The following is a 22,408-nucleotide window of genomic DNA, read 5'->3' as shown; positions in this document are numbered from 1 at the left end:
CTCCGACGCATATTAAGGAGTCAATAATGGGAGACAGGTTCGCGGGAAAAATAAAATGGTCCAAGTATCACTTATCTAAAACGGAAGAGAACGGAATTTATACATAGTTCGGTGCGTATGTTAATAAATGGCAACGCTCTCTTGACACCACCCGTTTTAAAATATTGTAAAAGTACGTGGTTTTTATAGACATGTCTTCCATCGATTATCAGTCAAAATGTACTGACAACATGCTACGCCGTAGTGCAGAAACGCAAACAGTAATACGGCGATAATATCGGAAGAAACTAGTCGGATAATGATAAAAGTTGTAGCCAATGACGCGGTTAAAAGGATTGCCCTCTTGTTAAAAGGTGTTCGCGAACTTTCGGCGATGGGGCGTGATAGCGCACTATCGCGCCCCGGCTTCTCGGCAATTTAACGGCCACGGTAATGCTGTACACCAAGGCGGGTTAATAATTTAATACGAGCGCGTTATCTCGCGTGACTCGCTCACAGTTCATAATAGCGTAATATATTGCTGCTCGTAATATCGCACTCGGGTCCTCCTCGAGAATCGTCGTAGTAGCGAAGGAATCGATAGCACGCTTATATTCGTTTTCTATCGACGCCGGCCCATTGTTCGCGACACCGAAGCGAATTCGAGTGGCGATCGATGGCTTCGTATCATCATCAGGCGCACGAATACGTCGGTTTCCCATATCGTCTTTCGTCTAGTTAGTCACGGAGGTCAGCTTTGTTTCGATAATGGAATCTTTTTAGCTTGTAATCGTTATCGTAATTGTATGCTATAAATTGCGTGTAATCGTTATCGCAATTTCTTGGAGGCTCATTCCGACGGAATCATTAGTGAGCGTTTACCGTTGCGTTGTGCAACGTCGTTTGATGCCTATTTTCTTTTTCCGATAATACATTTCTTGTTGGCAACAAAAAAACGCAAATAACGCCATTGAAAAAATATTTATCGCGAGTGTTAGTAAAACAAGTAAAAATATCGTGTAAAAATATATTTCAAACGCAGGAGGCCGTTAAAAATATGGACCAAAATACAAATTGAGCAATTTGATGCGGAAATAAAGGAATATTATTTTGTATTTTGGAAGCAAAATATGTATTTATGTCAAATGCACGCACTTGAAATATTACATTGCTCTGAGTATGCGCGAAATGTGTTTTGTATATTATTATGGCTATATAAAAGACTGTACGGGGTAAATCTTTTAAACTTTGCTCGTTCGCATTTTACGCTTCATATTCCTCTTGCCTCCCTCGTTTAAAAAATGCAAATACGAGGATTTCACACTCCGACCGACGTTGCACGTTGCTTGTTCAATCGCACGCTGACCTTAATCCCTTAACGTCAGTATCCTTTCGCCGAGACGTAAAGAAGTGAACGACGAATAAAACGCTTGTTAGCCATACCAACAGGAATGAAATGACAACAAGCTCTTACGAATGCTGGATTTGAATTGGAGCGTTATAAGAAGCGATACAAAACTGACATTAATTCATTTCTTTCCGTGGTGTATTCCGATAGAATTCTAATTGACTGAAGGACTTACAGCTAATTCAAACGTATGCCCTTGCAAGATTGATATGCAAGTCGCAAGTTATGCACGCGCGAAAAATTCGCGATAGCGCTTTATTTCGCATCTGGCACGATTTCTTTTTAATTCCTTTCGATTACGGATGAAATCTCGCGTTTCTCGATCTCCACAGAATCAAGCGTCAACGTACCAGCGGCGATTCTTGATTTAACATCTCGATAAATTTCAATTTGTAGCCGAATGACCTCTACGTTTACGCGACGACGAAAGTGCCGACAAACGCGATGCGAGATACATTTTGCCGCGGGTGTGCAGCACGGCGAAACTAAACTACCCGTCGAAGTAACACCGGTTTCAATTTCCGCGACGTATTTATATGCTTACGTGTAGCGTGCGTACAAATTACGATTGATACACGATAGCTCGTTAGCAAACTCCGATTGTCGATTTAGGGCATATACGTATACACTTCTCTCTCTCTCTCTCTCCCCCCCTCTCTCTCTCTATCTATCTATCTATCTATCTATCTATCTATCTATCTATCTATCTATCTATCTATCTCTCCATATCTCTAGCTTTCTCACTCCCCCTCTCTCAGAGCAGCGAAGAGAGAAGAACCGCGGCACATTGCCCGTAACTATTGATTGCCGTTTGCTATTGGGATATTGTCGCTTTGTATTAAGAGACGGTGAGTGGATCAAGTAGCATGTATACCTTATTAATTCGAAGCCCCGCGCACAGGAAAGGCGCACGCGATATTTATTTTTATAATGCTATATACGTATACATACACATATATATATATATATATATATATATATATATATATATATATATATATATATACACACACATACACACTTTCTTCCTACGCTACGTCGCGTTATCTTGATGTCTGTTCGCGTTTATTTACGTCAGTTGCTTTATATTCCATTTGCATAGCCGAGTCTATGCGCGTAACTCGCGATTTATCGTGCTTTTTCATGACAGACGAACGATAAATAGCGATCTCCAGCCTGAGAAAACGAAAGTACGAAAGTACGAAAGAAAGTTTTCCTTGGCTCGAGAATAGCTCGCGTTCGCCGCTATTTGCATTTAAAATTACTCGATCAAGTTGGAAGTACATGCGATTATACGCAAAGCGTTTTGTTCGCGACTTGCATGAATTTCTATTTTTATTTATCTTCTTTCTGCGTAGCTTGTTTATGTGATAACTGCGAGGCAAATGCAGCGAGGATTCGTGATTCGTAAAGGCCATTGCACGTAACAAAGTTTTAGTCATAATCGTAAGGCCATAAGAAAATAGACCAACCACACTCGATTATTCTTCGAGCTCAAGGAGAATAATCGACTGTGCGTGGTCTATTTTCTTACGGCCTTACGATTATGACTAAAACTTTGTTACGTGCAATGGCCTTTACGATATACATATGTCCACGAAAGGAATAACGCGATAAGAATTTGAATTCTTTGACGCTTAGAACGATCAACGGATAAATCAATTTCAATATTCTTAAATCGTCGCAATACGATATAACGGAATTTCTATGGCTACGAAGTCAATCAATGTGGAGCGAGATAACTCGAAAAGCGTTGGGGAAGACTTGTCGGAATAGATTTCAAAGCGCGGATTTGCGGTATTTCGCATAGCATCCGCGATTGCACATGGGGATCAAAGCATCGGTACGTGTTGTCCCGCCAGACGAAACTATCGACAACTTGCGATCAGAAATGCCAGTCGCAATTACTGTCATACTAGATTACTAATTAGTGTCGGCATTACTTAAGGTAGCTTCGAATGACGACCGTTTTTGCCGCCGAACTCATACATTTATACTAAAAGCATATGTTTAAACGAGACACGAATGACGGGGTACTTGGAAATTGTCAAAGGCAATCTTGTGGCTATTCAACGTTTGTTAATGTTCGCGTTGTTGCAGAGAATATGTGAAGCAATAATAATATAACGTTCGAATTTGCGGGACGGTGTTTCGTTGATTAAACGGGGGAAAAGGAGAAAGGGATCGGGGTGATAAAGGAGATAATTAAAGAGCATATATGAAAGAAGTGCCGAAACGATTTAACAAGTAAAATTCGGTGAATGCGTATCGCTTGACTCTGACTCTATCAATGGCGATTAATATATCGTGATATTAAGTATGAGTGCTTCGGAATAAAACGTGGATTGCGTATACCTGCGTATTACTGAATATGTGATTTCGACAGTTAATCCTTCTCAATACGACTATGTGAGAAAAAATTTTTAAATAATGCGAATTTTGTTTTTTAATTAGTTTACGATAAGCTAAACATATGTGTATTCGCACAGCGAGAGCGAGGAGTTAAGAATTTTCTAAAATAATTTCCGACTTGTGCGCATTGAAGAACACCTTATATTAAAATAGGTGCTAAGAAGTCCTTGAACACATGTTTTTTTCCGATACTTTTGGATTAAAGGAGATGGAACAATCCTCTGTTTAAAAAAACCGCCGAAGAAAATAATATCACTTTTGTGAGAAAATGCGCAATTGTGAGAGCTTTATGCGCCGATTTTTGCGCGGGGCTTTATAAGTACATGCATAAATAGAGCACGTACTAAACAAATTAAGCGATTAATCGATTAACATGTCCAAAATGAATACGACTGATTGTTAAGCGTCTACCTTGGGCACTCGCTGGGATTTAAGATGGTCGATTCACCGCCGTAATTGCTAAAAAAAAAAACGTTTCCCCGCGTGATCGTTGTCGTTAAATGACCGGTAATAATCGTTATGTATAATAATTTCGAAATCAGTGATGCATCATCGCGATATTCGTCGTGTCAACATGCCCGCATGCGTGTAACGTCAATCTTTGTTTTATCACTATCGCGCGAGATGCACGATAAAATATGTCGAGGAAATAACACTAACGGTATTTTCGTGATGAAAAACCGGCCTGAATCACTCCGAGAAAACAATCAACGGGCTTAAAAAAAAAGTGGAAAAACAGCGAGTACGTATACGAGAGTTTGCAAACTAGATAAATATAAAATTACTGAATCTACATTCAACTCCGATAGAATTCAAAAGTTAAATATGAAATATAACGAATAACTCTTTTATTATAGCATGTTATTATCAGCTCTTTTTACCACATTATTTTATTAAACATAAAGTTATTGGATTTAATGAGAACAAAATATGGATTCTTCGTAAAATAAAATTTTTTATCTGTTTAGATTTATAGATGTATATATTTAATTATACAAAATTATTTAATTATCCTATACTTCTCCCTTTGTATATTTTGTATTAGCGCAGAGACGAAAATGGCCGCAAAGTTCACGGGACCCAAACCCGTGTATTTTCTTTTGTCTAAATCGGAGTCCGTCTTTGGAAACCCGTATCGATTCAGTACCCGTACCGTTTCAATTGAATACGTTCAACAATAACGTTGAACAATGGACATGTAGAATGTACGTATCAAAATGTGCCATCTCGAAAAGTAATTTTCAATCAGTATTCTGCAAATTCAAATGGAGATTTAATCACCAGGGAGCGTAATGGAAATTTTATAAGAGATGCGATTGCCTTGTGAATTATAAATAAGAAACAGCACTTAAGCTCGTAAAGAACGCTCGCCCGTAGGGGATACAAATATCGGGTGGTTTCATCGCCACCAACCCTCGTTTCTTCACCGCTCGTTATCCTCCAGTCATAAATAATGACGCCACTTATGTGTTTTAACCCTTTTTGTTCCTAATATCACTTTTTTGAAGCCAACATGTAGCAAAATCATTAAAATTTTCTCATTAAAGTTTCCTTGTTTCAAGAGTTCCATAATATCTAATTTTTATAAATTCGTCTATATAATTCTATATAATTTAAATATCTATAATTCTATAATTCTAAAAAATCTATAATTTTTGTAAATTTATTTTACACATACACACAATAAGAGAGAGAATTTTATTGAATAGATCAGCTTTAAGGTAAGAGTAATGCTGATGCAATCGATAAAATAGCTAAAAGAATTGATATTCTGTACTATATATATTTCCAACTAAAATACAACAAACAAGATAAGAAATAAAAATAAAAATTCGAAAGTTTGCAAGAATTCTATTATAAAATGTCACGGTTTGTTCCTCTATTTGTTATCCCATTTTTAAATTACAGATTTTGTTGAAATTACTTCAATTTAAAATATGTCATCAAAAACAACGTTAAGAGATTACAAAAGATTTTATATATTTGCATACTATGAATAAAAGGAGAAAGGTTTTTTATTCTAATTAAGCGTGAAAGACATATGATGTCAAGATAATCAATATTGCTAATGTCATTGCAATTAATGGGTGAGCGCATGTGTGAAATAATTTCAGTATTGGCAATAGACGTTTAGGAGATAACGATGCGTTTGGGAAACGAGGCAGACCTGACGAGGTAATTGCAAATGACGATTTTCCGTCCATCTAGCGCACGATTTTAACGAGGACGATCGCAACGCGGACGATCACGTTCCAGCGAAATTGTGCACGAGCATCGTGTATGCTCGATACAGTCGATACATCCCTTTTATCGACTCCCACCAGAGGATATCCCGGCAAAGTGCCGCGCATCGAGAGGTACGACGATAAAAAAAAAACACACAATTGCCATACGATGGCCCTTGCATCTCGACGTCATTCCGGGCGCTTTTTTATTTCGGACAATAATTACTTAACTTATTGTTAGAGATAATGATATTTTATCAATCGAGCGCAAATATCTCTCCGTTCTCCTCTTCTGATTTTCTTTGTGATTTTACAGAAAATGAATTATTTAATTATGTAAATCTAAAATAACTCTTCTAATCCTTGGAAAAACTGTCGAGTGTTTTATTGTGTGACTTAATAATACATACCACGAATGATATTGTCAAATAAGTATCTTTGAAGGAAATATAATAACCACTCGATAATTTAATGCAGTAAAAAATTCCAGAATATAAAAAGTTCTCTTCAATATATGTATAATAAGATGATTTGACTTATATAGACTGCAACTCTATTATATATTTTATATAATATCTCTTAGTTATTTTTACTTCCGTTATTTAAATTATTTCATGATTTAAATTTTATAAAAGACATTAAGATTGTGGTATCGCGGTAATTTGAAAAATTAAATAGATCGCAATGCACTGATCTGCGATTGCATTAATTATTGATTGATATATTTTGGTACATTTGAAATTTTGGTATGTACAGCCGAATACTTTTCCGTGTTTATGTACATTTTGCGCTTCATCAATTAATATCAATCGCAAAATTTTCAGCCACGAACCGTATTTTGCGGTACGCCATGTAAACTCTCATTAATCTGGACGATAATAAAGAACTACCCGTTGTGTGTGCATAATCGTATTAGGATAAATAACTGTAATTATCCGTAATGAATGAAAATATCAATAGGTGTTTTAACCGTACATGTACAATTATTTGCAATTGCCGGTAAGCAATGTATAATTAACGTCGCTTTCGTTCTCGCGTGACATACATATATAATCGGCAAGAATTTTCGTTGATATATAGAAATTTGCGCGATCGCGTTTCCGCCAGAGTCCGAGATAAAATCGCAGCCGGCAGAGGACGATTGAAGACGCAAGGGTCTCGCGCGCGTGCACGAATTATCTATAACATAGATTTAGGTTTAGGAAACGCTGATTGCCAGGTACGCCGTATGCTAATACAGGACACGACAGAATGAGGCGGTATTCGCGCGTACCGGCGCGCGGCGCACTGACGAATATATTGCGGACCATAGCCTAGCGATTAGGCGATTTCACAAATCGATGTTATATATCTGTACCTGTACCATGTAATAAGAGGTATAAAAAAGAAAAGGAAAAAAAAGATGAAAAAAAGAGTAACGCGACATCGGCCGCCGGGGTACGGCCGAGAATTTTCTTGTCTCTTTCCATGTAATGTAATCGTACTTGTACCAATTGTCCCGACACCACATAGTGATTTAAATATAGCGATTAACTAATGTAATACACCGATCAAATGGGAATACGACGTATTCCGTTATTTTTCTCTTAAGGCAACGGTTTTCAAAGCTCCAGCGCCATTCCTTATTACATACACATATATACACACATACACATCACGCAAAGAAAACCGTTCGTGAATTTTCTAACGGATTTTCCATGAATTTTTCCACAAGAAGGAATTCCATTCCCTCTTTTCGTAAAATAATTTATGCAAATATTTGCCATAGTACTTATTCCATTCGACCAAACATGGCGATCGTTGCTCGAGAATTACCTGGCTTTTGCCGGCACGGTAGCGAAATGCCGGGCTTTGGAAAACGCTGTCTTAAGACGGCTCTTAGGCGTGCGACTTATACAAGGGACTATATTCCGTTCCAGAAAGTTTTCGGGATCGATAAAGTACCATCGACGTGCCGTCCCGTCCTTCTCGTGATTCACTTTTGGGAACGATTCGTGGACATATTGCCTTGTCGTAATTAATGATAAGTGCGTGAGAAAACATTTCGAGCGATATAAAGCGAATTATAAGAACGCCGAACCTCCCGACCAAGTTATATGATATCGTGCGAATTAAACGTCGTGGGAAATTGCGAGCGCGAGTTAATAGATGTTCAAGCAACACGAAATACCCCGTTTAATGTTCAACGTTTAACACGCAGTGTATAATTAATATATGTAATTATATAAAAGAAATTTTCATGGAGAAAATCAAAAGTAGTAAGTAACACACACACACACACGTGACAAATATAAAGAAGGACAGTTTTGTTAAAGTTATCAAATTTTACAAGAAATATTGTTATATCCAAAAATATTATATACTCCCATATATTATGTTAAAACACTTTAATCTGTTTTTTTCTCTTCTTCACGGAAAGCTGATACTTATATAATATATTTTTTATCAAACCAATTATAAGATTTACTTACAAAAAAGTGCTTCTCCCAACTAAGAGAAATTTTATATACGTGTTAAAAGCTACATTTATATATATATATATATATATATATATATATATATATATCATTCTCGTTAAAATTTCTATTAACATAAGAAACCTTTTAGCTGTTGGAGTTTACAGCAATTATTTTCTTGCGTTAAAATTTCCGTTTTTTTTTTTTTTTTTTTTGGACGAACCTTCTGTTTTGCCATGCGTACGCCACGTGCGTTTTAGGTAAACATTTCTATACAACTTACCGTAATTTCATCTCGTATGTATCCGGTCGAAATGTCCACGAATCGTCGACGCATCCGGAAGCTCCGTTGCGACCAGTCGTCCATTTTCCGTCACTGACGTCGAAACGACGGATCGAATTTGAAACCTGCGAAGAACGCACGTGCTTAGAAAACTGCACAAAGGGACGATTGTTCGTTCGACGACAGAAACAGAGAGAGAGAGAAAAAAAAATGGGGACGAGAAAATGATTCCGACGGGTGCTCCGCTATTGCGAATATTTGAGGGGAAAATGCGAAAAAAAAAGTTCAATTTTTGGACACCAAGTGGAGAACGTCCACGTGATTCCATTGACGAGGAATAATAATTCGACGTGTTAGTTTCTTACGATGTTTTTATCCCGTGTATTAGATCTTTATATATACATATATAGATACATACACATACATATATATATACACACACACATATACACACAGAAACGCAAAGTACATACACGAGCTACGTCTCCCGTATAGCGTGTAACGTGACGTATTTATGTGAATTTTGTCATTTTACTAAGAACGAATGTATTTGCCGTATAATTAAAAAAGAACAAGAGAAAACCCAACTTATTATAATGCCGCATAATATATATTATATATATATATATATACATCTAGTTCCCGCGCATGGCGTTTTATTTCACGAGATACCAAACTTTTTCAGATTATCACGACCCAGTAAAGAATGTAACTGTAAAGTATAATCAATAAAGAATTTTTGCCTAATAATCCGAGAGAGCGTTCCGTGCACCCGCGGTGCTGGTTACAGTATATCGATCTTTCCGGCTCCTCGATAGCCGATCTCCGAAACCTTAACTTTCTTTACAGCAAAAGCGCGAACAGGAAGTGCATTTCGTTTTTATTGATTTCTTTTCAACATTAAGCTGTAGAATAGATTATAGCAGAACTTAATTAGACCACGTAGAATAATTTATGGGGATCAATTATTATTCCTCTTCTTCTTACTCCATATATAGGGAAATCTTTTGAAATATGTATATATGCTCAAACGGTGCGGATAAATTTTACGTTCATTCTCAGTGAAAGGTAATACGATTCTTTTCAATATTTTATTATAAAATCAAAGTGATGAAAAGTTTTTCTACGAGGGTTAAGAACCAGAAGTAACATCAATCTAACAGGTCAGATATGATGTACCTACAGAGAAAAATATTCTTAATTTGAAAATATCTTTCAATGTGGAAATCTTGAAATGAGATTATATTGCGTTAAACGCAACATAAAAGTTTGCTTGACTAAATTTAAGTCATTGTATATAGTTCATCAATCAAGAAAAAGAGTTGAAATAAAAAATCGAAATTCTTATAAGAAGATTATAGATTGTTGCATATATACGAAACAATGAACGCGTTAATTCGATGTACAAGTTTTAATTTGACACGTCTTTTTTTCTGTGCGCATCAACTTAGGTTCAGTCATATACAAAAAAAAATTTTTTTTTCTATATAACTCCAATTATAATAATTACAAAAAATATCATTTAATTGACGTAATATGAGAAAAAAGGAAAATATATCAATATATATTTACGAATCTCAATAGATTCGTGCTTCCAGATGTGAAGATGAGCAAGAGAATTACTCACGTAAGGATTTAATGGGATAAATTTTTCTCATCATTTCTGCACTTTGCTTTCATTTTCATTGTACGGTTAATACCGCTTGTTATTAGGGTTTTTGCAATACCGTCTTTCAGATCACGGTAAACGTATTTGAATTATATTATAGATACGTTCACCGTCTAAATTCACATTATCGGTCGAAGGGCGAAGCTGCGCATGCACATCGTTCACCGTAACGCTATTCGGATAACGTCCGACGTTATTTTTGAAAGAACAAGGTTTAGGGCCAAGGCACATAACATTGCGTAGCGATATACGACGGTAACGCACAAGCTTTGGCGTATATTCTGACTGTCAGAATACGCCAAAGCTTGTGCGTTACTTACGTCCACGACTACGATTCGACTGTCGTATATCGCTACGCAAATATTATATGCTTTGGCCCTTTTACGATTACCGTCGACGCCATGATTACCATAACAACGAAATCCCTAATGTGAATTTAGACGGCGAACGTATCTATATAATTCAGATATACATATATACATTTACCATATCTGAGACGGTATTGCAAAAACTCCCCTGTTATTAATCAAGTAAACCTCATCAACGTCGATTCGGAAATGTACTTTCGGTAGCAGGCAAATAACATAGCAACGCAGAGGGAACTAATTATGAAACGATACCGTATATATACGTACCTAACAGCGATCGCGTGCCATTTCGTGCCGGCAGGACGACTCGGGAATTTCGGGACACGATCCTCTCGCGAGAACGATTTCCCGAGCCGGAATGGAAATCGCGATATCGGACGTGCAATAGCAATTGCACTCGCGTTTTACGACGAACGACTTGTCGCGCGCGGGACTCGCTTTTATGCGAGAAAAATCGCGAGAAAAACGCGCCGGCCAACGGCTCGGCTGCCACCACTCCGCCATTTGTCTCGCGACTATATGACCGCGGACTCCGCGGTGTCCGCGGTTCAAAAATCTATCGAACCCGCGTCGACGCGATTCTCGAAGGCCTCGAAGCGTCAAAATGGCGGAAGCAATAAGCACTGACAAGCAGTGAATTATGAAAAGAGTATAAAATTTTTTATGTTTTTATGAATATTGGAAATAGTCGATGTAGCGATCGATCGGTCGCGATTATCCATTTTTTTTTTTTTAATCGGTTCTCTCATTAAAGATAATATCCATTAAATTAAGGCTGCGGTCCACTTGACGCCGCGCTACAATTGCTTCGAATTCGAAGCATTCCTCTCCTCTTTTCTTTCAATGAAGAAAGAAGGAGAAGACGCTCCAAAGCATTTGTAGCGTCAAGTGGACCGCGCAGCCTTTAAACTATCGACATAATATCGCAGAGTTACTTTATCCCGATCCTGAATATATTCGCCCGCGTTGATAGATCGAGTGTTCGTAACCATCCGGGACGACAATACAAGATAATACGGGAAACGACGGGCAGAGACGGCAGGTTCGATTTTCAATCGATGCGAACGACGTGTCGATTTTACGCACTTTATCTCTGATTTTTTAATTCGTGAAAAGGAGCACAGAGCGCGCCGAGAATTTTTGCTCCGATGAATCGCAAGTAATCGCAGGTTTCGTTGCAGACGGTCGGCAGGTGGCAGCATCTGCCGCGTGACGGGCAACGCGTCAACAAGCGATATGTTACAAATAAAGAATACAGATATATAGGTGATACACATAATTTTCCTTCTCGTGACCGAGCGTGCGAGCACACGCCGTTTTTCGTTGCGCGTGGAATCCAAATCTCCCCCCTCATGTAAATCGCGTTTTATTCCCCAAACGATGTACTGCTGCTCGTAACGGTAACGAATGCTGCTCGCCCGAGCGGAAGGTGGTGGTGGTGGTGGTGGTGGCGGTTCGCGCTCCGCGCTTCCCCCGATTGATTCGCGAATGTTAACCTGCGAAACGCTAACTTCCAGATGCTCTGCGTAAAACACAGCAGGAGGCACGGCGTCTCGTTGCTGTTCAATCTCATCCCGAGGGCTCTCTATTCGCGTCGCAGCGACAGGAGCACGAGTTCCTACAAAATCGTCAAGTCCAATGGCGACACCCTGGACGGTGAGTAACCTCGCCGACCTTCGTCGTGTTATCGGTGAAAAAGCGCGACATCACGGAGCCGCGAGCTCTACGGGAATTCTGTACTTTTGTTCGATTTATCCTTAAAAGTCGCCTGCGTCAATCGAATCGATTTTAACTCATAATTGTCTCAAACTAGAAAAGCTGTACCAATTGTACCAATTCTGTAAAGTTGATTTTAATTATGATTAGATATGCATTTTAGGAAAGAAAATTAAAAAACACTGGGTTTATTTGTACGTGACAATTGTCAAACGATGCAATAAATATCTAGCTTAATTTATTGGATCATAACCTCTCGCTGTCATTACTTGTTGTTGTAGAGTTTGTTCTTCGTAGGTTAACTCTGTTCTTTTCATCTTTACTCTTTTTTCTGCCCAACATCTAATTATACGCCTATTTCTTTTGAAATGTAAAAAGTGTAACAGTAGCTACAAAAGACAGGCTTATAAATAGGTTATACTTACTGCAAAACCTTTAAAAGCACTTTGATTGAATTTTAATTTTATTACAAGCCATCGAAAGTACGTTTCTTAAGTTACGTTTATTATTTATTGAATATGTTGTAAAAAAGCAGATATTGACAACAGCGTTTTGGGGGTCAATTCCAACTGGGAGTTGTTAACGCCAAGAGGCTTTAGATTCTATCTTCCTGGGAGCGTAGGACCCGCTTGGTTAGATGCCACAACCACTGCCCAAGTTAAGACTCAATTCGTCAAGTTGTACGACGATGAGGAGTTTATGGAACCTTTGAACAATAAAGATAGGTATCAAAATGATGTAGAAAATTGGAGAGCCATACGGCCGACGTTGGACTGCGTGGCGCAGGAATGTCCTATTCTTCTGCGAAAAAGTATAGAGGAACTATTCCCGGGATGCTTAGACGTGACTATGTCACACCTCACTATTATAACTATTAGTCAGAAGGCAAATATCAAGTCGATGAAATGGCGTAAAGAAGCGGAAACAGAGAAACTTGCCAAATATGTAAGTTATTGTACGATAACATGACTTGTTTGCAACCCTAAATGTATAGTAAATATGTATCATAAATCTAAATATATATATATATACTCGGAGAAAACATATTTTAACATTTTTACATTATTAGATCATTAGTTTGTTCTAGCAGCCTCCGACATATGTACAAAGCTCAAAATGATCGGTTACTGGGCAGACTTTATTAATCCCTTTAGTGGACAACCCTACTTAAGTCCACGGAAGGGCGCCAATCTATATGAGACCGACGAACGATTTCGCTGCGTAGGATTTAAAGTACAACAGAGAAATAATTGCAGAGTTATTGTGTCTGATAATAGTCTACAAAATTTTATTGGTGCGTATACGACTGTGTAATACGTAATGTGTACGCGATTGATAACAATCTACGACAATCTGATACGAATATCTGTTTATACGAAGACATTTATAATATCTGATTTATACATTGCGGCGTTTCTTCTCAATTTCAGGAAGTCTTTACACTACAGCGCCAGCAAGCACAGAGTTTTTAAAACAAATAATAAACGTTGATAACGAGGATCAATAAATATGTGTATATACAAGGAAGAGCGTGTAGTTCACTTATATGACAATTATAAACAATTCTCTATTATTGAAGTTTTAAAAAGTCTCTGGTCGCATTTGTGACCAATTGAGGTGTTTGATTATAAGGCGAACGTGACTCGCCAAATTTGACTTCGTATTACGATGACTATATATTGATACATCCTCAATAAAATGCGGACGGAGTGCGCTTTATGTCTTCTAAGTCTCATAAACTAACAAATGTTTATCTAGTGAAAAAAAATCAATATACATTACGTTGTTATTAAATAAATAATAGATTTCAGACCTCTTATCTGGAGAATACCCTTTCTTGACAGTCATAGATAAAATATTTTTTTATTTAGGCAATATTGGTATATAAAAAGACAAAATTGCTTATAAAACTGTTATTCTTATCACATATCGTTATTCTCCCTTCAAGTTAATAAACATCAAACATAAAAAATATATTCAAGCTTGCGTATTCATCACAAATTCGGCACAAGTGTGATCTATCTTCCGCAAACATCATCAATCTACATGTTAGAAAAAAAAATCAAAATTACATAGTCACATTTTGCATGTTAAACACGCGAGGTTACGCAAAAGCGATTCAAGCAGCAATTCACAACACGATTATCGTTATATAAAGTAAATTATTATTATATAAACTAAACATATCTAGATAATTATTATATGTAATTACGCTTTATGAATTTACGGGAAATCCTTTTATAAAGCTGCAGAGTTCCGTCATTCAGTGAACATGACAATACAGGTTTCCCCCGCAATCCGAAAATAAAGCGTTCCTATGAAATCTTTTGTAAGCTGAAATGGCATAAAAAATAATTGTCGTTAATTTATAAGGTAAACTTTTTTTGTAAAAGAAAATTCTCTTTGGATTTCTTTCAGTTGGCGAAAACGGATACCGATGTAGGTCTTTCGTAAAAACGAAGTTGCGTAAAGCAAACTTTCAAGAAACGGGGGATACCTATAGTATAACACGTAACAAATGTTATATAACAAACATTTATGAGTTACTAATTTCACATTCAACTCTATATATTTTCCTACAACTTTGTCTTCTACTTCGAATATATAAAACTTGTTCATTATAACGACGGGTTCGCGAATGCGTATTTCGTAACACGTCTTATCGCAAAGGCGAGGAACGATAAAAAGTCCACTTTAGACGATCTCTACAATCCTGTTATTAAAATTGAGAAAACCTGAATCAGAACACACATATGCAGGATAAGCAATTATAAATGCAAACGGGTTAAATTTCCATTCTGAAATCTGACGTAAATTATAGATCGTTTAAAGTATGCTTAAAAGCGTGTCAAGCCACAATTTATCTTAAAGTATTCAAGGTAATGACTTATAGATCATAGGTAACTTGATACCACCGGCGGAACGAGCATCAACTCGTATGCGTTACATCAGAATCCTAACTTTACAGAGAAAACTTATGTACAAAATAACGAGTACTATTCACACACTTCGAGGTATTATTATATATCAATATCAAAGTAAATTCTTTTGTTTCGTATACCGGCCTGATTGTACCACAACATTACTTAATGTTATTCTTAATTAATTAAATTGATTTTTTTCAATGGTTTATACTACGAACAGAATCTAGAGAGAAACAGCTAAGAATAACTAGTCAAAATCAATTAACTAAGATTGTTTATGCGTTTATAAATCGCTCACACATTGCGTTTAACGTGCTCACGATTCTTATGTTACAATAATATATTTCTTTTTGGTAAAACAATTGTTAATACGACGTGTAATTACATAATACAGAAATAACTGTTTAAGTGAGGTGCTAGCAGTGTAAGATTGTAAGATCATAGTAGAGATAGATTGCTCTTAGTCGACCTCTAACTTTCGGAACGAACCGGATATTCCGCCAAATTCTTCATTAGCTTCCTGATATTCTTTCGGTGATATTTCAATGTACATGTCGTCGAGGGCCTTGAGCTCATCTTTCTTCTTTTTCAGCTCCTTCTTAAATTCGTCTGAAAAGAGAGATAGCGCGTTAAAGGAACGAAACAATTTAAATCTACTCAAGAACATGAAAGGAAGATCCTCGTACCGATCATTTCCGAGAGCGGAACTTCCCCGCCGTATTCCTTTGGCAGTATCTTCGGATCCACCACTGCATGTAGTTCCTCCATATTTCGGTGTATCTACCAACATCACGAACGATTTGTCGGACATGCAAATTTACATGCAGCCGTATTTATTATAACGAAATTTGCCACTTGGCGATATATTTACCAAGACGCGGGACCTAAGTTTGTCGTTCAGTAGAGAGACCCCGAATTCGAGGATCTTCGCCACGCTGCTGGGAATATTGATGAGATGCGTCTCCTTGTGACGTGCTGGCATGCTGTTCTGTATGCACCTCACCACATTGCGAATGTCCGTGAAGGACCACGTGCTGAAATGGTTCATGGTCAATCCCGCCTCATCATTGAGATACGTGTAGCCGTAGACCTGACTTTTCTCATCGTCCATCAAGGCCTCTACCAATATGCTGTGGACCCGGGCCATGTGCGCCGATGTGTATTTGGTAGGGTCGAAACGCCCTAAAAACCGGAAGAGATAAAGTAGAGTGAATATACATATAATATGCATGGAGACTAATTACTTGAAACTAAGGAGCAGAAATAGTGGGCCATAATAATATCGAGCACCAATAATTGAGAATTTTGTGGCAGAGCCGAGTGGTTCACAATACAATTAATTAAATATTAGCGATTGGAAACATGAAAATAAACTACTGTGTTCACATCAACGATGAATATCGTAGACAAATGCTACCTAAAGACCTTGCTAAATGTAGAAAAGAATGATTATCTCTGTTTAGCGTGAACGAGAGACAGTTTAATCGAACGTCGTTTTTAATCACGTCTTAAATTAATCTTTATTTTTTATACTCTTGGGATTGTTATACCTGCACACGACATTAACACTTTTCGACCGTGCTGATCTCGCTTCAGCATTGGTACCAAATAGCCATCATCGATGATAGCCGCGATTTCTGGGTCATCGATGTCGAGTTTCTGGAACCAGTGAGAATAGAGTTGCCTAATGGTGAGATAACGTTCCAGCATCTCCTGCGCCAGCGGCAGGCTGAACTTCTTCGTCCTGAGAAATCTCAGCAGGAACAACGAGTCGGTCCTGCACCTCTTGATCGCGGGATGTTTCTCGATCCAATGGCGAAATTGCTCCAGCGCCTGTTCCCTCGTGTTGTCATCCTCGCGTAACTCCAGCCTGGCCGTTTCCAACGCGTCTGCATCCAGAGTAGTCTTATACTCGTCATATTTCTTCTGCTGTCCTTCTGTCACCATCGTCTGAAAAATAATTGGAATTAGAACTTGATAACCCAACTGGATGGCTCTCACGTCTCGACTGAATAACATTATCCCGGCACTCTCTACATCTCGAAAAGTAGCACGTATATATTTTAATTCACGAATATGTATAATAAATCGATCGAGCTAGTTGATTAAATCGAAGATCTAAAGCTCTAGATCTAGTTGATATTAGAATATTTAATCGAATATTAAATAAAAAAAGAGCATCACATACGAACACATACGTATTATCATAACTTAAAATTTGCTTTTTTTTTTTTGCGAAAGTAGTATACCGATTTTTATAAATATTAAATATTTCTACATAATTTGTATTTTTACATATTGAATTAATATACAACAAAAAATAACGTTTGTTATGTAAACGATAAAAAAAATAATGAATAAAAGATGAGAAAACCAAAATAGGAATTATGGTAAAATTATTCCGGGTCGCTAGCAGCTTATATGATATGGAGCATGAAGAGAAAGCGTCGCGTAGCGCATCCAGATATTACGACGTGTAGTCAGACAAAGAATTATGTTAATCATCATAACAAGGATATGTAAAGCATTTAAAATGATAATATTTTCTCTTCTCTTTAGTACATTCTGATAAAATACATGTACGTTTTACACGCCATGAATGAATTAAATCCCGTAAAAAATTTATTTAATACAGGGATGTATCCTAAAATAAGTAGGGCGCGCTTTAGCAGTCAATAGGAGACAAAAAATGAAAAAAGTTCAAATAAACATATGTCCTATTTAATGTTGTTTCCGTGTTATAGCCGTTTTTGTGCTCCAGTAATTTACAGTTGTTTACCTTCATAGGAGGTGCTCGAAATGGTCATATTTGTGGTTTATGTTTATAAACAATGCTCAATATCTCCAGAATATTTCTCAACCTTGTTGATTTTATACATTCTATTAAGTGAATTATTAAGTGCTTCTAACAAGAGAACAAACTGAAGTGAGTAAGGAATGTGACGTTGTCAATCAATGGAATGTGTGAAATCGACAAGGTCGGGAAATATTCATCAGGAGATATTGAGTACTGTTTTCTATCCACTTTTGAAGTGCGTCCCATTTATTAGGATACATCCTGTATAATTATTACTGAAAATTTTGCCATGTATAACTTTCAGTACAAAAAAATATGAACAAAAGAAGATTTATTTTAAATTCTTCAACAACTTTTCTATATTGTAGAAACGAGTAAGAAAAATAATTTAAATTGTTACCCACACAAATAAGCTTTCAATAATATCAACTGTTGCATAATCAAAGTGATTTTGAAGCAAATGCATCATTTTAATACACACACATACACACACACAACTTTAAAATCAATTGCACCGAGAAGAAATTTTCTTATTTTATTATTTAGCTTGTATGGCGCATATAGGCTGTATATTATATAAGATGTTTAACTAACTTCCGGTTAGTTAAATTCTTATATAATACATCTCGCAGAAAGAGACAGAGGAGCCTTTGTTAACTTTTGAATCGATGTAGGAATGCTAACAGAAGTATTCCTCTTAAAAAATATAAAGACTTTTACTTTTTTTACAATTTAAGGATCCTTGAGCGCATCCGGAAGCTATTAGCCAGCGACAATTATAATTCCCCGCGAGTGTGCGATGGTTAAAAGCGATTCGCGAAACGAAAGTGAGACATCGGGAGGAAGTAAAGTGAACGAAGGGGCCTCACCACTGCGCACACAACGAGAACACGCGCGTTTCGCGACGTGCTATATTCACCGAGCGCTCGAATCCGACTTTCTATCCTATCACAACACCTAAAGCGCAATGCCGCAATAGCATAAACGCGATATCGTTTCTATCCAAAAGCATCACTATGAGAGAACGGTCTTGCGATCCCGTGGCATTGACGAGATTTTTTTTTACAGTAAGTAATTATATGCGCAATTTGCATAGTTTGCTGAGTTATTTCCAATGCAGATTTAATTGCCAATTCCCTTGAAAATTTTCAGTTTTTTCGTCAGTTTTGCGTTACACGGTTGTACGTCATTTAAAGCGTTATTATTGTTTAACGAGTTACTCTGTCTAACGTTACTGCGTCTCTTTTACTGCCGATGGGAGCCTATCGTGAGAATATTATCTCGCGAACTTGATGGACGGGTTACATTGATCCACTTTTACCACTCGCGCTCGCCGAACACTTCTCTGCAACGGATATAACGAGAGTTAATTCTCCATCCGCGAGAAGAAGCTCTAAATTGCGCCTTTACACAAGCCGTAATTCGATCTTTCGATTAAACCATCAACTTCATAGATCCGGTCTTTTGCTTTCAAATGTACGCTTTCTCTCCCTTCAGATGTTTTCCTTTCCACCCCGTACGAAGTTCAATCCGCACTTAAATAATACTATTTTTTCTCGATTAATTTATTACAGAAGACAAACTTGTTCCAACATGTCCTTGCATTTTCATTTAATTATTTCCATATAATTCTGAAAACCTGTTTCCTTTAATTTCGTCATCGCGTTTGTTCAGAGTTGCACATAATTTATGTTACGAAAAGTTTTTCTAATTAGTAACTGTCCACTTATTAGCAAACTAATAATTAATACTTGATATTCAATTTGCTGTTTCCAGTTTCCTCCTTCCGCGATGATCGCTCTGTTCCTCTTCTTTCTTCGCCTTTCTTGCAGGGAGCTTCAATTGTTGCTTAATTGAGTTCTTTCAAGTCGAAGTCATCTAGCCGATTGAGACTTTTATGGGCGTCGCACTATTTTGATTCCACTTGGTGAGCCGGTTCGGAAAATGGATTTATTCGCGAACGTTGAAGATGTGACGGCAAATTTTAACGCACGGTCACCAGGTCCGAAATGAGTAAGATGTCGACTGTTAGACGGTGCACGCCAAAGTAACCCGGTTGCTCGGCCGGCTGGTCAATTTAAGTAGGGATCGTCGTGGTGGTGCTAACTCTCGACGTGGACGGACACTCAGGACCTTCACCTACATCTTGTAGGCGCTCTCCGTCTCTCAGGAGCGAGAGATAGTATCGGGAAGTATGTTCGCATTTTGTACCGTCGCGAGTACACAGGTGAGTAATTTCAAAATATCTAAAATACCTAATACGTGTGACAGTTACTAAAAACTCTGAAAGATCTGCATTTCTGATTTCATTAAAAAACGATAATTAACCATTTATATGATTGCCTAATAAAATTGAAATCGACTTTTCTTTGCTACACTCATTAATATATTTTTACAAAAATAAAATGTTAAAATCACGATTAGAATTTAGAAATGTATTTCACCACACATTGCCTTCCTTAATATTTTTTTCAATTAATGTAAAGTCGTAATTGATAAAGGCTATCTCCAAATTTCAAAATTTATTTATTATCTTGCTAATAAAAAAATTGAATAAAAATAATTTTTTCGAAAAATAATTTTTTCATGGAACTTGTTTAGAGCAGTCATTACTATCATTTCTAAAAAAGTATCCGTGATTTACCACATAATATTTTGAAGCTGAGTCAAGTGTTGTTCATTGTTAAATATAAGCTCTGTCAACTATTAAAGTTTCAATATTTTATAACGCTCATATAATGCTGAGGTAATTATATAATGCTGAGGTAATTATAATGCAAAACTTCTTCATCGAATACAAAACGTCGGTTAAATATCAAAATTTTAATAACCAGTATTTAGAGTTGAGCATTGCAATAAATAATATGAATGCTCGTTTAACAAATTTTTTTACGTTTAGATAGTTTAAAAAATTATATTTTATTGCTAAATAAAACATATATTAGAGATTTGTAGTAATTCTTATATATAATAATATTTGATTTTAACCAATAAAAATATTTGAATTTGACAGTAGCTTCTTTTGTTTGAATAAAGAAAAATAATATTCCATTTGATATACAAATATTATAAAATATTAAAATGTCATATAAATATTTGCCAAATTTTATAAAAGATCAAAATGCTTTTTTACAAAAGTATAAGTAGTAATAGAACAATATAAATTTTTAAGATACCTGCATTTTCTTATGACACAGTGAATAACAACTATGGACAGACTGAACTTTGGCACTAAACTATTGTGTTGCAAATGATATATACGCGTGGCTTTTATAACAATGTTTTCCTTATGACATATCAAATAGCAATTATTATTAAACACAAGTATAATTTTAAAACTGTTTTTATCGCGTTTTTGCTAAGCAACTTGTCTGAAATTATTCATGAAATGTCAGACATAACAGATGAAAATCAATTTGATATTTATTATCATTTACATTTATAATCGTGATTTAGTAAGGAACTCAAATAAAGTTCGTAACATTGTAGTACATATACATATTAAAATACTTCATTTCGCGAGAAGGAAAAGGAAGAAGTTGTCAAATAGCGAGTGCATAAAGCAGCTACGGATGGCATGCATATAAGAATCTTTATAGCTTATTTCTCAAAATCGCATTTTCAGAAAATAATTTTATTATATATAATTGAATTTATCTTTAAATTAGTTTTAATTTAGTTATAAAAACAGTTCAAAATTCTTAAAAACAAGTAGTAATATTTAAAAAAATATAACATTTTTTTTAATTTGTATACATAAAAATGCGTTTAAAGGTTCAAACCTTTTTGCATATTTCTTATTATTTTGAATTATCAAAATAATAAGAAATAATTTATGTTTTTCACCATTAGGTGAAAAACATAAAAATCAACTTTTTCAAAGAAAATCCCTCTGCATAAAAAATGTGCATTAAAAAATTATTAAAACTATCTTTTATTTGGATCTAAACTACAATATCCAAAGCTCATCAAAGTCACAGAGAACACTTTAGTCTCTAAAAATAATTTATATCATAATACACATGGGTGATGCACGATGCCCGATGGGAGGGGGGGAGGAGGCAGTGTGGTCTAGGGTCTAGGGGCAAAGGTGTCAGGACTACTCATGATATGCATAAGGACTCGGGTTCGAGTCCATCTGACTACAGTTGGAATATTTCGTCTTTTCTTC

General features: G+C 36.4%; 2 protein-coding genes across 10 annotated transcripts in view; one reads left to right on the top strand and one right to left on the bottom strand.

Annotated features, from left to right (window-relative positions):
* LOC139808718 (uncharacterized) overlaps positions 1 to 14,335 on the top strand; it is a 56,300-nt gene extending 41,965 nt beyond the window's left edge. For 4 of the 7 annotated variants that reach the window (XM_071771003.1, XM_071771006.1, XM_071771005.1 and 1 more), the window contains 4 exons: positions 12,318 to 12,456; positions 13,052 to 13,461; positions 13,594 to 13,810; positions 13,947 to 14,335. In XM_071771003.1, the coding sequence (XP_071627104.1) occupies positions 12,318 to 12,456; positions 13,052 to 13,461; positions 13,594 to 13,810; positions 13,947 to 14,023 (843 nt within the window). In that variant the 3' untranslated portion in view covers positions 14,024 to 14,335. Of the gene's footprint in view, positions 1 to 12,317; positions 12,457 to 13,051; positions 13,462 to 13,593; positions 13,811 to 13,946 lie in introns of those variants that run through there. The other 3 variants (XR_011730932.1, XR_011730931.1, XR_011730930.1) reach the window with 1 other exon arrangement.
* LOC139808722 (clavesin-1) lies at positions 13,946 to 20,286 on the bottom strand. Of its 3 annotated transcripts, none has more exons than XM_071771012.1 (5): positions 19,989 to 20,286; positions 16,991 to 17,390; positions 16,312 to 16,622; positions 16,127 to 16,220; positions 13,946 to 16,049 (listed from the first exon to the last, which is right to left on the bottom strand). In XM_071771012.1, the coding sequence occupies exons 2-5, from the start codon at positions 17,385 to 17,387 to the stop codon at positions 15,901 to 15,903; spliced, it is 951 nt and encodes a 316-aa protein (XP_071627113.1). In that variant the 5' UTR covers positions 17,388 to 17,390; positions 19,989 to 20,286; the 3' UTR covers positions 13,946 to 15,900. The 3 variants fall into 3 exon arrangements, with proteins under 3 accessions (XP_071627113.1, XP_071627115.1, XP_071627114.1); XM_071771014.1 differs by lacking the exon at positions 19,989 to 20,286 and adding an exon at positions 19,107 to 19,276; XM_071771013.1 differs by lacking the exon at positions 19,989 to 20,286 and adding an exon at positions 18,958 to 19,091.
* Between the last annotated feature and the right edge of the window lie 2,122 nt (positions 20,287 to 22,408).

This window comes from Temnothorax longispinosus, chromosome 2 (genome assembly GCF_030848805.1).
Source record: "Temnothorax longispinosus isolate EJ_2023e chromosome 2, Tlon_JGU_v1, whole genome shotgun sequence".
In the NCBI taxonomy this organism is placed as follows: domain Eukaryota; kingdom Metazoa; phylum Arthropoda; class Insecta; order Hymenoptera; family Formicidae; genus Temnothorax; species Temnothorax longispinosus.
Note: the sequence above shows the minus strand (reverse complement) of the source record. Positions and strands in the feature narration are given on the sequence as shown.